The 16,476-nt window shown below is 44.1% G+C and overlaps 1 protein-coding gene across 1 annotated transcript in view; it reads right to left on the bottom strand.

The window, feature by feature from the left end:
• The window catches only part of JPH2 (junctophilin 2), a 406,250-nt gene that overhangs the window by 11,032 nt on the left and 378,742 nt on the right, over positions 1-16,476 (bottom strand). Inside the window, exon 4 of the mRNA XM_078651948.1 lies at positions 14,394-15,520. Within this exon, the coding sequence (XP_078508074.1) occupies positions 14,394-15,520 (1,127 nt within the window). The remainder of the gene's footprint in view (positions 1-14,393; positions 15,521-16,476) is intronic.

Genomic DNA, 16,476 nt, shown 5'->3' with positions numbered 1-16,476 from the left:
GAGCTCTGGGGCTTCGCGGACCTTTCTCAGCTTGTTAAGGTTCAGAATAAATTTTTGCGAAATTTAACAGGTCTCCCTCGTTCTAGTCCACTGAAGCCACTTTTAATGGATTTAGGATGCCACTGAATTGAGGATGTGGCACGTTTTAAGCCGGTGGCTTTATGGAGATGGATCTGGACAACCCCAGAGTTGGCACCATTCGCAAAGGCATTATTAGATGTTAGATTCATTGTAGGTTCGGGTACGATCCCATGGTTCAAAAAAATAAGAATGCACCTAGAGAATATGGGGCAGTGCAATTTGTGGATGGATCCCGTTAACAGCCTATTTCCTCCAAAAAAAGCCTTCAAAGAGTTAAACTGGCTATCAGTTCGACAAGAACACATTGCACAGTTTAATGTCACTTCCTTGTCCGGGATGTTCTTTGTTATGTTCACCCTATGTGGGAAGGGTATGCCCAGACGTGGGTCCCGTGCTCACTACGCCACTGGAGTCAAGCTATCCTGGCTTATGACGGCTGATAGCCAGAAACCGGTCCTAGGATGCTTGATTCCGGTCCAGGGAAGACATGACTTGGCAGTTCGGGCTGGACTGTTCCCATGAGGCACAGGGTCAAGACTGATTTGCATACGGCCATGTCTGAACTGGGGTGGCTTGGTGAGCAAAATAACGATGGATTTAACCCAGATCTATGACTGGGGATGAATGTTTTACCATTGTGCACCATTCCGTCCATCATCTTGTTTGTTTTGCTGTTCACCCTATGTGGGAAGGGTATGCCTAGACGTGGGTCCCGTGCTCACTACGCCACTGGAGTCAAGCTATCCTGGTTGAAGACGGCTGATAGCCAGAAACCAGTCCTAGGATGCTTGATTCCGGTCCAGGGAAGACACGAATTGGCAGTTTGGGCTGGACTGTTCCCATGAGGCACAGGGTCAAGACTGATTTGCATATGGCCAAGTCTGAACTGAGGTGACTTGGTGAGCAAAATAACGATGGATTTAACCCAGATCTGTGACTGGGGGTGAATGTTTTGCCATTGTGCAACATTCCGTCCATCATGTTGTTTGTTTTAGCAGTTCGACAAGAACACATTGCACAGTTTAATGCCACTTCCTTGTCCGGGATGTTCTTTCAGCACAAACTCGATCCCCTATTAGAAGGCTATTGGGACATCATCACCAGGTCTAGCGATAGGAAGCTATACCATCAGTTTTGGGTTGGTTCCCTCCCAATTAAAGTCTTCACTAAAAACTGGAACGACCAGGAGGATGATCTTTGCCACTGGTGTACTGGCCAAAAGGAATCAATCGCTCATATATTTTTTGTATGTCTCGCCTACACAGCCCCCCCGGAACAAATGGCTTAACCCTATATGTCGAAATATTGGTACCAGGGTAGGGCTAGAGGCATTGAGGATCCTAAGGACCAACACAATGGAATTGCTGGTTATTGCAGTGGAAACATTTCTAGGATGGATGTGGATTATTAGGGCCAAAAAATAAGACATGGGCTGGCTCAAGTGCAGCCTTGGATAGCTTATATACTTTCAAGTGCCGCTAGTCCCTCCTATATTATTACACGATGTAACATTTTTTGTTGTAGCACCTTTTTTTGTATACATAGTCTTAAGTGCAAATTCATAGTCTTAACTTATCGCTTTTTAAACTTGATGTGTTTTTTATGATGATTTTATCTTGATGTTTGTGTCTTTTATGATGAAATATTCGAAATAAAGACTAATGAAATGAGTAAAATACTACAAGTCATCACGTTGGTGACCACTTCAAATCTGACCGTTTTAGGTAACTTTAAATTTTATGTAGCTGTTGAGTATGATTTGAAAAGCTAGGGCTTCATTTCAGATATGTGTCACTTGCAGTGAGCCAACTATACTTTAGATCTGGTAATTGCCACAATTAGGATTTATGACATTTTATTGATCAAACCCAGGGAGTGGAGAGATCCCTTGAAAATGAGTAATCATGCTAACAACCATTCAAAATCAGCCTCTCCTCAAATATTACATTAAGATAAATTAATTTCCTTAGGTTTGAGCAGCACTAGATACTCCTTAAATAACATCTTAAAAACTATTTTTGGCGGGTATATACTGATTTATCCAGGAAATAATTCACACATACCCACAATCCCTGATTTAATGGACAACCAAAAAGACACAGAAGGAAAACTCGTCCCTTCAAAAGAAAGTAGAGCAGAGAGTACAGATGATTTGAAACTATACAATAATTTGCGGGAAATTACTAAAACGCTTATTCTCCAAATAAAAAAGCTCAATTCTTGAAGTATAGAATGATTAAAAACCAATATTAAAATCCTTTGTCAAGCTATACCGCCTCAATTACATTGGAAACATTACAATTTACGGCATAAACTGCCTTTTTTTCTCTCTATAATCTAGGGAATCTACACTAGCATTATCAATTCTCAAACAACCTCTGAGCCTCCAGCAGAACTGAATCCTCTGATGGATCAGAAATACAACTGGGCCAAATTAAATTTACTAAATGATGAATTAGTGGAGAATTGTAATCAAGAAACAAAGTCAGACTACCCTATAAACCCATGCCCTGCTCACATCCAAAAGATAAATAGTACCTCTCTCTTGTCCTTCATTAAAAAAAATGATTTAACTGGTTTAGTACTGTCTTTTGGGAGGGCACCCTTAGATCAAAATAATGGAATAACTTTCCATTTGTTAACGAACATGAACTAGAGGGAAGTAGCTAAATAGCTGCCTATAACCCTACTACCAATTCTTGGGAAAATCTCAGAGAAGCTAGTTGCCAACATATTCGTCTTGTTCCTAGAAGTAAACCATTTTCCAGATGATTAGCAACTGGGGCCCACATTTATCAAGGAGTTGCATTCTTGTTGCATCATGCAAGGCAACACAAGCCCTTAAGTTACAGTGCCATGCAGAGACACCTTGTGTGGAATAGTACATTGCGAGTAATGCAAGGCAGTGCTATTCACTGCCTGGTGTTACTCTGAATTGGGAAGGCGTTCCATGGGTGGAGAATGGGTGTTCTCATACATTCACCCATAGTTTCTGGCACATTCCCTATGTTTACTAAGAATAGTAAAGCGGGAATGCGTCAAAATGTTATGCTTTCCCAGGTGAGGCATAACGAGTAGAAATATGTTATTTCTTCTCCTTATTACCTCTTTCTACATCTGCTGCATTCTACAGTACCTGTAGAAAGGGGAAAATGCCATTGATGATTGTGTTTGTGTAGGAAGACATCCCTTCCTGCACAAAAACAATCCTGTGTGTAATGCAGGCACCCTTGCGCCATGGTGCACGGGTGCCTGCATTGGCGCTTGGCGGCCACAAGTGCACCAGAACAGAGGGAGAGCAGGAATGTGCTATATGTTAGTAACTATGGCACATTAGTGCTCCCTCTATTTGACGCAGCGTAGCATGCTTCACAGGCTTGCAATCAGAGAATATATTTTACATGCTCAATCAACAAAATCTTCTACTGGAGCAACTTTTATTGTTTCTGTCACCTTTTGCCTAAACATCTACCTTCGTGTTCGCTAGATCAGAAATGTAGCTTTTGGCTTATACAAATCTTGTCAGGAACCAACTTTCTCTGCATTTGAAAATCGGATCCTACTCAGGCTTCTTGAATGTCTGGCAGTTTAGGCTGGAGTGTTCTATTGGTCCGGGGTCAAGGCTGGCTTGCATATGGCTGGATCCAAACTCAGGTGTCATGGTTTGCACAATAATGATGCAATTGGAGGTGGCCCAAGTAATTACAAGTAGTTGAGATTAATTTAAGCATTCCATCTATCTCACTTTTGTATACTTCAGTAAAACACACTAACTGGAACGGGTCTGTCAAAATATGGGTCCTTTATAGACTGTGCCACTGGAATCAAATTATACACGAATGATGGCATAATAAGGGCAAAACAGCTTTTGGTTGCTTGTGTTCCAGTTCAAGGAGAATCTGGCCTGGCAGTTAGGCTGGACTGTTCCTACTGGCTTGGGGTGAATTCGGATTTGCATATGGTTGGGACAAATCTAAGGTGGCATGGTGTGAAAAACAATAGTGGATATTGATGCAGCTTGAGTAATTACAAGTGGCTGAGATGAAATTCAAGCATTAAATCCCTCAGTTTTTTGCATACTTCAGTCTGATTTAGAGTTTAGCAGATGGGTTAGTCACAATATCCTAGGGCACTTGAAATTAGGTGAACAGGATATTCTTCACATTTGTGATGGAGTACACATGCACCAAACTCTAAATCATGCCATTAGTCTTTCGAACTGTAATCTGACTGAAAAAAAGATTCTCGACTGGAACATGGTGGTTAGCCAATTTATTTCAAGTGAAATTTCTTTATGCTGGGTCCTGGATACATGCAGTACAAGGTGTTAATACTGTCCTATGGATCATTTGTATTCATTTGCCTTCTTTGGACAGTGTTAAACATGCTCTGGAATTCAGTTTGATCTATTTCATCGGTTGTCACTTCCTTTGAATTATTCTCAGTTGGATGGATTATTCCAGTGTCCCCTTTTCCATTACAGTCAATGCTTCTAGCCTAACCAATATTGAGGAGTTCATAGTGTGATGGTGTTTCTTTCACAGAAAGTGCTCCCACCAACTTTGGTCAAAATAAAAGTCCTACTATAGTGACACCTTCTAAGCTAGAGGTTCAGCACTGATGAACATTTCCCCTCACTTCTAAATAAAGTGGAAGAACAGAATGAGTCACTATAGCTGACCTCTTAGGAAGACCATAAGACACAATGGAATGTTAAGCAAATTCGGTATAATTCAAAATACATTTTACATGATTTTACTCCTGGTCTTCAAAGACAATGAAAGTGCTTAATCATTTAGGAAGAGTGACCATTCTTAGCTGTACTGGTGAAATCTGTTTGATAAGCAAAGAGAACCTTTCACATATCTTGTCAATGTATCACTGTTGGATCTAGCCCTCTCTGCCAGGTCACCCCAAAATGTTTGCCCTCACCCTCCTGTTTGCTGAATATATTTTTTTGGCTTTAGGACTCTATGCACTTTACCACTGCTAACTAGTGCTAAAATGCTTGTGGCCTGTCCCTAAAACTTGGTCAAATTGGCCTCCAACTGATTGGCACATTTCAATTACTTGCAAGTCCCTAGTATATGATACTACAAGTACCCAGGTCCGGTAAATAAAATGCTACTAGCGGGCCTGGAGCACTGATTGTGCCCCCAACTTAAGTAACACTTTAAAACATGTCTCAAGCCTGCCATTGAAGCCTGTGGGGCAGCTTTAAACTGTTGTTTCGACCTGAAAAACTAAACCTTTCACCAGAAATAATCCTTCCTTTTTAATAAATGTAAGTCAGCCCTAAGATAGCTCCTAAAAGCCCATAGGGGAGGGTGCATTGTATTGTCCTGGTAGTGAAAAAGTCCTAAATTACTTTTTCAGGATGGTAAGGCCTGTTGCGCCTATTGGATAACATTGGGTTACCTCAACACAATTAGAAAGTGTTAACTTTGGATTGGGAGCAGGTGGAAAAATACTGTTTAGACTCAAGTAGATTGTCATTTAAAACCCTCTTTAATGATAAAGTTGGATTTTAGATCTTAGGGCCTGATTATGATGGCGGGGAGACCTCCACCGACAGGCTATCAGTGGTGGTCTCCCCGCCATTGGGGACATGTTTCTGGTACGCCATATTACAATGGCCGGAGGGGTAATGGCAGTTAGATAGTCATACCGACACGCATCTGATGGGCTCCTTGGGCCCGCAGATGTGGTGGAGGGGCTTATAGTACGAACCATGTTGGCGGTGCCTGCCATGCACTGCTGTAGGGATTACAACATTTCCACTGGTTAACCGCCATGAAAAGGCCGGTGGAAAGGGACTTTGGGGGCCCATGGTGGGCCCCTCTTCCCCCATGGCCCTTGACTTTGGGTATTGGGAGGCACCTATGGTACCCTCCAACATATCCCTGCACCATGTGGCAGGCACCGTAATCTGCCTGCCACATAGTGCAGGTGCAGAGATTTGTTTTGGACTGTGGCGGGTGCTGCAGTGCCCAGCACCCACCACAATACAAAACATGGGCAATGTGACTACCACAGTGGCAGTCGCATCCTAATTTGCCCAGTGGGACTGCTGCCTTGTAGACAGGGTGTCTCAAAAACAAAACGATAGCACACTGTCGCCATCGTAATCGGGTCTTAGTTTTGAAAATGCCACTTTTAGAAAGCTGGTATTTTCCTGCCCATAAACTTTCTGAAGCCTTATAGGAGTTTGCAGTGCCTGGGCCTTTTAAATGATCCACCATTAGTAATGTGTTTTGGGCCAGGACAGTGAACAATGGGACCTGGGTGTAGCTGAGAGAGGGCCATCCTACCAAGATGGTTAGAGGAGGAGCTGTTCCCTTCCCTACTTACATTTCAATGGGCTTGTCTCCAACACACACGAAGGAACCTGACACTAGTCTTTTGTCACCCCAGAGTTCTTAGATCTTTGGCAGGGAAGAGAAGAACTTCCCTGAATCAGATGTGGAGGTAGCCTAGATAATTTCCACACTCCAAAGGATGGCACTAGGTATAAATATTGGACTTCCTGAGTCACTCTTCCGTACACTGCTGGATCTACGGACATTACAGAGGAAGGACTGCTCTGTTACTCAGAGGACAGATCTGCTGCTACCAGAGGACTGCTCTGATGCTTCCTACTTGCTGAAGTACAGGGGCACTGTTGCTAAGGACATTTAAATAACTGAAGGCACATATATAAGGAGAAACTCAACCAGTGGAATTCAGCACACCATTTGACTAAGAACAGAAATATTGCTGATCTATTTGCTTACGTAAAGATGGCGGTGGGCGGTTTTACCAATGGATTCTCCGAACACAAGCAAAACGATGCTGATAGTAAGAAAAGGATGGATGAAACAAACGTTTATGGTGGTGACATGAAAAGTGAAGCATTCCTGTTATAAACTAGTTCAGGAATACATGGATAGGAGGGTAATGAGAGTATGTAATTCCTATGCTTGTTCACAACAGCAATCACTCAAGAAATATAGTGATAAAAAGAAAGAATATCTGTGGGATGGTATAAGTAGGAAAATGTTCAACATGGATGGGTCCGAATTCCCCAGCCCACCATTATTGTTCATCCCTGCTCTAGTTTAAATTCCTCAACCTAAGACTTTCCTCCAACATTGTTTTATGTCAACATGATGCATATAGCATTACAATCTCTCACAAAACTGTGTTCTTATAAACAAAATGCATCAAAATAACAAGTTGACAAAATGTTTTAAATTATACATTCGGCAGTAGCCCTTTTTAAACTTCCCTAGTATTCTAAAGTCTTGCTGCTATTGTCAAGTCATACCATAAGACAACTGTCATCAAAAAAGGAAATAAGCCGAGGGCGGACCTTGCGGGTTCGCAAGATGGCTACGTGCTAAAGGAGCTCCGTTAGCCATCTCATCAAGCCGTCAAAAATCTGGCCATCCTGCAGGCGTTGTTACTCTAAACACCCCATAACTGAGAGTAGGAGTGCTGCTGATCCGGCACATATCCTCATCGCTGTGGGTGATGGGGTGAGGCACTTGGAGGCACAAAAGAAGAAGGAGGCCGCCCCATCTGTTAACTCGGCCTGCCTTGGAGATAAGATCGGGGTCACGCACTTCGTGCCTTGGCTGCTGTGGCCTGGAGTGACCAAAACAGTTGGCGGAGTGACGCGCGGAGACCCGGGAGCCTGTGCCGCCTGACACCGTGTGGCTGATGTGCGGTCCACGCTGACCTGGTCCCTGCCGGGCCTGCTTGTAAGGCCTGGCCTATTGCTGGACTGGCTGTGGCCTATGGAGAGCCACGGTTTGAGCCTTGTGCAGCTCGGGCCCTGTCTCCGCTGAAGGTTGAGGTGTCTGACAATAGGGATGTGTGTAGACCCTCTGCCCTCAATCCTTGCTGCTGCACTGCGACGGAGGACTGGTAAGGAGCTTTATCAGCCCACACACCAGGGGGGCTGTGTTCCGACACAACTGGGAGGCTTGTGAGCCTCCGTTGCACTGCGGGGGAACCCTGGACACCCAACACTTATAAAAGGCACCGCGATATTGGCCCCTCTGCTGCCCCTGCTGCCCTTCCATCATAACTCCCATAAAAGAGGTTTGACGGTCGCCTAGGGCCCTGCGGATTCAAGTGTGACATTACAGATAGGCTGGTGGCCTAGAGCAGGAGTTTGGCCTCTAGCCCTGGTCTTCCCTCTTCTCCCCCACTGCAGGCTGGAATACTGGGCAGCAAAGGACTTTCTGGTACGGCGCTGCTACGCTTACTGCCAACACCTATTTTACTATGCAGTCCCGTGCGCCTGGCCCACAATAGGGGGGTTCTGCTTGGATCCCCCCCTCTCTACGAATCACCATTCATTTAAAACGCTCACAGAGAGGCCGCAGCCTGAGCCCTACCAGCCGGCCTCTGTCTAAATCAACACTTACCTAAATCGATAGGAGTTACCCACTTAGAGGCCCTTGGCGTGGTGGGTGATGTTGTGTGGCCTTCAACAATGGGGAAGATGGACAAGATGCAGCCAAAGCTGCAGTTCGAGCAGTGAAAATCCAGTACCCGCGAACCAGGCGACTCCCAGTCCTCCGTAGAGCAGTGACATGGCCGAGAAAACGCCTGCAGCAAATACTGGCAGCCATGCAACAAAGCCTGAGCACAATTGATGGTAAAATAGCCTCCTTGGCCTTCCGCATGGATCGTATGTCGGAGCTCCTTGACAAACATGCTGAAAGACTTGATATGGTGGTGCGGCGCATGACAGAGGATCTCTCTGAGACAGATGTTGGGCAAAAACAACTCGGAAAGGCTCTCGCTCTGCTGCAAGATAAAACAGAATACTTAGAAGCCAGGTCCAGGAGAAGCAATATTCGTATCATTGGGCTCCCTGAGTCCACAGCTACAGGCAATATAGAGACATTCACGGAAAAGCTTTTAGTGTCTCTACTGGGCTGTGACACTTTTTCCTGCATGTTCGTGGTCAAGCAAGCCCATCGTTCTCGGAGTCCCAGGCCTCCACCGGGTGCACAGCGCGCCCGGTCATTGCAAAACTCCTGAACTATAGGGACAGGGACGCTGCCCCGAAAAGAGCCAGAGAAAAAGGGGACCTTCACTTTGAGGGCTCAACTATTTCGCTTTTCCGAACTTTACAATGAAGGTCCAGGAGGTTAGGAGGCAGTTTGCCCCATTGAAACGCAAACTGCAAGACAAAAATCTTGTGTATGCTATGCTCTACCCCGCCAGGTTGAGGATCACCTTGAAGACATTTCTGGACCCTAAATCCCTACAGAAAGCTCTCAAAGTGCGGAATGGAGACTCTGAGAGGTTGTTGGAGGTGTCAGGGGGTGGTTTGGACGAACAGGACTAGCCGGTCAGACTGGTAATATATTTCTACATACATGGGGGGGTTGTTCATATCATAATTTGCCAATTGGGATGTGATTATGTACGATGAGGTGATGTTAGTTCACTGTTATATTGTTTAGGAGGCCATGGTGTCTCGGTCTTCAGCTGCACGGGGGTGGCTTAGACGAACAGGTCTAGCCCGTCAGACTGGCAACATATTCCTACAGACATGGTGGGGTTGTTCATATCAGAGTTTGCCAATTGAGATGAGATGCTTTACGATAGTGTGTTGACTGTTATAATCATTAGGAGGCCATTGTGCCTCGGTCTCCAGCCTCCACTCTCCAAAAGACAAAGAACGGACACTGTGACATTGATTTATTTTAAATGTGGTCTTTGTAGTTCTGGGCACAGAAATGTGTGATATCATTGGGGCTATCTCCTACCCCAAGTATGCAGTGAAATGATGTGAATAACTGCAGGATGTTTCGTATGGCTTTTGATGGCTCTAACTCCACACTACTGCTGTGGAGTGAGGTTCGGCGGAGAGGCAACATCCGCCCCTGTGTGTATCCCACTGCATAGCGCTAAGACATTTTTCTTTGAGTATGGGGGGGTGGGTATTTCGACCATGGCAAGTTGGGGAAAGCGTGGCGTGGGTGGAGGCGGGGGGGTTGCAACTGTTAATTGTTCTAACGACAGTGATTTATTTGCTTAGATCCTGCTCCAGTGGCGACAAGTGACTGGTCAGTCCAGTTGGCAACGAGGCAGGCAGACACAGTTCAGATTTATTCACATTGCTCAAAGATGGCACAGGTTGGGAGTAGTACAGTGAGATTCCTTACATGGAACGTCAGAGGTCTTGATGATTACCGCAAAGTGCGCAAACTATTTGCCTACCTCATGAGACATACGATGCTCACACACAGAAAATTGCAGGGCTCTTTTCATGCGGCCGATTTTTCAACACATGCAAGGGGTGCTAACAGGGTCAACCCGAAATCAGGTTTCACACTAAAGCCCGTTGAGGCTGATTCTGAGGGCAGATATGCTATATCTAGCTGTAAGGCGAAGGATGTAGACCTGTTGTTGGTTAAAGTATATGGGCCAAATTTTGATAACCCCCTGTTCTACCACTATCTGCTAGTATGTCTGCAAATTATCACCACGCTCCCAACCTTTGGGGAGGCGATTTTAATTGTGTTTTGGACCCTTCACTGGACAGCTCTGGGGGCCCAGCCCGACATCCTTCGGCCTCTGCTAAAAACATTACTGATGCTATTACTCACCTAGATATGGCTGACGTTTGGCGCACCCGTTCCCCTGGAAAAGGAGGTTTTACTCACTATTCCACCCGCATGATTTGCATAGAAGAATGTATTACTGGTTCATAGCTATAATTTTATACCCCATAGTTAGGGAATGCGCAACCCTTCCACACTCATTCTCAGATCATTCACCTATACTTCTCGAGTTGCTCAGTCCACAGACAAAAACAGCCCCGTTCACATGGCTCTTCCCCCCTACTCATTATTAGACAGTGTTTTTAAAACCGACATAACCAACGCCATAGTAGATTTTTGAAAATTAATATTGGCTCAGTCCAACAATTTACCACAGTTTGGTAAACCTTCAAGGTTCACATTCGTGGAATTGCTGTCTCAAAGCACTCAGGAGTACTCCGCTCACTTAGAGGATGCCTTGATAGCCTAGAAAAACGCTTGACCATATTTAGAGCAAGCTGTCTTGCGAGGGGGAGAGGATAGCAGCACAGAGGAACTAAGCAGGACATTGGAAGAAAACCATGAAATTGCTGACTGGGAGGTCAAGCATATGGGTAAATATACGGTGGCCAAAACATGTGGGGAGGGTGAGCGTCTGGGGGCTACCTTGGCTGCATTATAGGGAACAAAAGAGAGGCTACCACAGTGACTGAATTGCGCGCAGCCACGGGTGAGTTGCTAACAGACCCGTTGTGCATTGCAAACCATTTTAGCTAGTACTATATTGATCCATACCGCTCTTGGATGGCAGCGGATGAGGTGGCTATCCTAGATTATTTAGGGCACATTAAGCTCCCGTGGATGGCAAACGAGCATAGAGAGTATCATATGAGACCCCTGGAACCTTGGGAATTACAGGAAGCCTCAAAAACCACAGGCTCAGGCAGCACCCCGGGACATGACGGACTTATCGTCGCTTTTTATAAAGAATTCAAAGATCTTCTAGTCCCACATTTGGTAACGATCTTAAAAGAAATCAGCAAATCTGGTGAGAAGCCCCCCTCTATGAGGGAAGCCCTGTTAGTCACGCTACTGAAACCAGGCAAAACCCCTAATGAATGCTCCTCATCCTGGCCATTATCATTGTTAAACATAGACACTAAAATCTATGCCACGGTCCTTGCCAACTACTTGGCCCCCTTAGTACCAAAGCTGGTCTGCCCAGAGCAAGTGGGCTTTGTCCCGGGCGTAATCTGACATAAAACTTGTGCACATTCTTCGGGGTAATACACCATACTAATCCAGAGATCAAGACTTCCTCTGCCTTTCTAGACGCGGAAAAAGCCTGTGATTCTGTGGAGTCGGCATTCATGACCTCAGTGATGAGGAGAATAAGTGTAGGCAAGATATTTCTCAAGTTAGTTGCTGTCCTGTATAGCTCCCCTTCCGCCAGAATAAGAATCGGAGATATAGTTACTGCGCCCATTAAGATATCAAGAGGCACTCAGCAGGATTGTCCGCTATCACTACTCCTGTATGCAATAGTAGCTGAACCCCTGGCCTGTGCTCTTAGGGAGTATCATGGGCAGAGGGGTACTCGGTTCCTAAACTATAACTTAATAATATCGTCCTACGCCGATGACACTTTTCTGTAAATGAGAAATCCTGAGTTAAATCTATCTCCAGTATTGAGAGAGGTTGTTGTGCGCTTCGGTGAATTCGGAGACCTAAAAATTAATTGGACTAAATCTATAATATTTTCACTGACCTCAGTCACTACTCCTATCGGATTAGACTTTCCTCTTGCCATGTCGAATGATCTGGTGCGCTACCAATGAATTCAAATTCACTCTGACCCTGAGATTGTATCCAGAGAGAATTATGGTAGGGCAGTCACCAAATTAGAGGAAGACGTGATGCGCTGGGTCTGCCTCCGGCTCCCTGGACGCATTTCACTGATGAAAAGGGTGGTGCTTCCCAGGTTTCTAATCTTGTTTCAGAACACACCAATAGTGTTTTCATCACACTTTTTCAAAACCATCAGAACACTACTGACGAAGTTAGCCTGGGCTGGTAAGCAACCGCGCGTCCAATGGAAAATCCTAACTCTCCCTTATGCCTCGAGTGGTCTGGGAGCCCCAGACTTAGAACTTTAATATAGGGTTGCACAACGCTTGCACGCATATCATTGGATCCACCAGCATTTGGACCCACCTCATTTACAGATAGGAAAGATAGTAGCTGCACCCTCTCCGCATCCTTCCAGGTTATTTCAAGCCCCAGTCCGTCGCACTGGCATCTTGATTTGGGTCAATGCCACGGTACACGCATGGCATGACTTGATGAAGAGACATGTGAGCACTATATTATACTCCCCACTGACTCCACTTGAGTGGTGCCATTGGCTGCCCATTAGTAGGGAAAGAGAGGTGGTCAAAGCACTAGAGGCACTCAACATAACTAAAATTGGGGAACTCTTTCTTGCTGGTAATGCCTTTGATAGGGCTGGGATTGCAGCCGAGAGACAAGATACCTCTCCGCTAGTGCGATTTCACTTTCACAGAGTGCGTCAGGCCCTTTGGGAGCTTCTTGAAGATGACATTTCGGAGCCCCCGGAGGTCGCCCAGTCTCATTTGTGTGGCGGGAAGAATCTCCCTGTAAGGTGGTCTCAAGTATTTATAGTACGTTCCTGAGGTACCACAAGAATTTCTATACTAAGCCCCGGCTGGAGTGGCACTGCGACTTGGAGGTGGCCATTGACAACGACACTTGGAGCTACTGCTGCGAGTCAAAGCGGCGTATTTCATTAAATGGCCATCATTGATTAATACATTTTTCATTTTTTAATAGTGTCTACAATACACCTGCATGGCTTGCGGGAAACAGTGGATTGTGAACGATGCAGAACTAAGCCTGCGGATTGCCTTCATGTGGCCTGGTTATGCCAGGATATAGCCAATTATTGGGGTTTGATATTCAAAAAGTTGAGTGAAATCACAGAGACATAAATATCCCGTGAGCCCTTATTGGTCCTCCTGGGTTACACAAAACTGATAAAGAAAGGCATCCGTCACTTGATAGTTATGGAGATGTTGATCACAAAGCGTAGAATAGCAATGCGTTGGTCACGGGGGCCGGCCCCTACACTTGCAGAATGGTCAAATGGCATGCTTATTTGCAATACACAAACAGAACTATATAGCAAATTAGTCCCACCTCAGAACTGTCCCAAACACTTTTGGGAATTATATCAAAACTATTTAGCAGGGAAGGTATCAAATGTACAAGAGTAGAGTATCACTACAAGGCTGATTAACAAGCTCTAATATGCCCATTGGGACTGGTATTATCAGGTGGCTCATTTCCTGTGGTGTGTCCCGAGGGGGCGCAAGACATTGGTTTCCTAATATTTGCTTGAGACTCTGATGTACTCACAGTTCCCCCCCACTGGTATTTGGATGGGGTGTATGGATAGTCCCATTCTTGCAAAAACAATCGAAGTCTGTCCTGTTAGCCTACGCACTGGGTCCTTCCACTATGCTCTGCCCATGCGTACAGTCATGTAATGTCGTCATTATTTATGTAAACTGTGGTCATTGTTAATGTATGTAACAATGGTTACTATTGTTTTTGTTTTTCCTTTCTTTCTGCTGCTATTTCTGGATTTGTATGTCATAATATGCAATAAAACCTTAAAAAAGGAAAATAAGCCATTAAAAATGTGCTTTTGTCAAGTAGCAGAATCAAGTATCTATGGAATCTCACCTCATCAATGTCTTCAGCCACCTTTGCTTTGCTTTCTAAAAGTTTGCCTTTCTTAGCAGCAGCTTTAGGATCATACTTCTGTAAAGCCTTCGATTCAGGTTTAGGAGCAGCCTTTGGTTCAGGTTTCTTTAAAGCCTTTGGTTCAGGCTTTTGAATAGCTTTTGGTTCAGGCTTCTGTAAAGCCCTAGTTTCAGGCTTCGGTAAAACCCTAGTTTCAGGCATCGGTAAAGCCCTAGTTTCAGGCTTCTGTAAAACCTTAGGTTCAGGCTTCTGTATGGTCTTTGACTCAGCCCTCTGTAAAGCCTTGGTCTCTATTTTTTGTTCAACCTTGGCTTCCGGCCACACTTCAACTTTAGATTCAGCTTTAGGTTCAGCCTTATGCTGTGGTTTAGGTTGTGGTTTGACTTCTATGAGAGGCTCATGTTTGAATTCTGTTTTTGGCACATGCTTGTATTCTTCTTTGGGTTCTGGTTTCTTCTTAGGTACTACCACATTCCTGGGTTCTTGATCTTGCAGAGGTGTTGTTGGTACTTTTTTTTCTTGGGATTCCGACTCATCTTCATTGACTGCAATATCGGCTACTGGTTCTGGTGTTGCTTCTTTAGAAGAGGATTTTGAGCTAGGGAATGGTTGTTCATTGCAGTGTAATGGAGGAGTCACTGGTGGGGAGGTGCGCACAGCATAACTGTGGTAGCCTTTGTGATATTCAGCATCAAACTTGTCAAGTTTTTGAAGTGCTTTTGACTGCATCTCATATTGGCTATAGGAAGGTAATCTATTGCTAGCTGAAGATGGTGTTGCAGATCTACTTCCTGCACGGCTTCCAGCCTGGCTTCCACTCCGACTTCCACTCCTGTTCTGCTCTCCATTCCAGTTACCTGGATTGAGTGATGTTTGTTTCTGTGAATTCTGTTTTGCTTTTCTCAATGAAGGAGGAGTTACTGAAGGACTTGGAGTTCGAGCCGGAGTTGTTCCACGGGGCGGGGAATTCTGTTCATGAAATTGTGGGCTTTCTCTTGGAGTTGACTGTGGCTTTTCCTTCTTTGGGGGTTCTTGTTCTATATTTTCAGCACTTTCCTCATTGTCCATGATTTCTTGAAGAAGCTTCCTTTTCTGGTATTCTGGCCCTAATAGAAAAAAACATATGAGAACAATCTTGAAAGCAGGTAATGGCTAACTTAAGTTTTTATAAAGGGAAAAAATAGTATTGTTCACATCTTATGTGGCATATAAAGAGTAACTACATACATGCTTATCAAGACGTTACATAAATGTAGTAAATTTAATCAAGTAGAATTCAAAGAAGCACCTAAAGTAACAAACTGAATTTCTACATCATATTGATTCAGTATACAAGATTTAAAAATGTGTCATGTTAGCAATTTCTAGCAAATATATTAACAGTACATTTTAGATAAACAGAAATTGTATTACGGTATTGGATCTAGGAGACAGCTGGGAATCATCTATATTAAATGAGTTTTCATCCAATGTGCAATTAATATGGAGTGCACACTGTCTGTTGGTTTATAATGGGTCATATATTTTAAGTTTTATAAACAAGGGCCATATTTTTATTAAAAAGTGCTGCAGAGACAAGACAGATTTAAGTATGGTTGTCTCTGTCTGAAATGGCACACATAAGCTAAAAACTTCAAATTTGTCCGAAGTAATTACCCATGATTCACATTGATTCAAGATTTCTTTTACTCTCTGTTATCATGTCTGTTGTAAATCTAACTCATTGGGGTGATTTCAGAAAACTTATATGATATTATTTTTGAATTTGGAAAGAATACATCAAAAGGCTTCAGATATGAAAAGTGGCAGCATATTTTGTTTTGTTATTTAAATTCTCTTAAATTCCCATTGAATTATTAAAAAAACAGCTGTTTTGACAACATTGCGATGCATTGTGATTTATTTGATCTCTGGAAATGTATCATTTAAAATGAGAACTTTGACTGTGGGCCTGATTCACGAAGGTAGTAGTGTGTGTGAATTCAATTTGTTTGCACAAATGGCTTCATTCACAAAAGGTGGGCTAGTATCCTCAAATTCATTCGATATGTCCAAAAGTAAA

This window comes from Lissotriton helveticus, chromosome 7, assembly GCF_964261635.1.
Source record: "Lissotriton helveticus chromosome 7, aLisHel1.1, whole genome shotgun sequence".
Lineage (NCBI taxonomy): Eukaryota > Metazoa > Chordata > Amphibia > Caudata > Salamandridae > Lissotriton > Lissotriton helveticus.
This window is presented reverse-complemented; position numbering and strand designations above follow the sequence as displayed.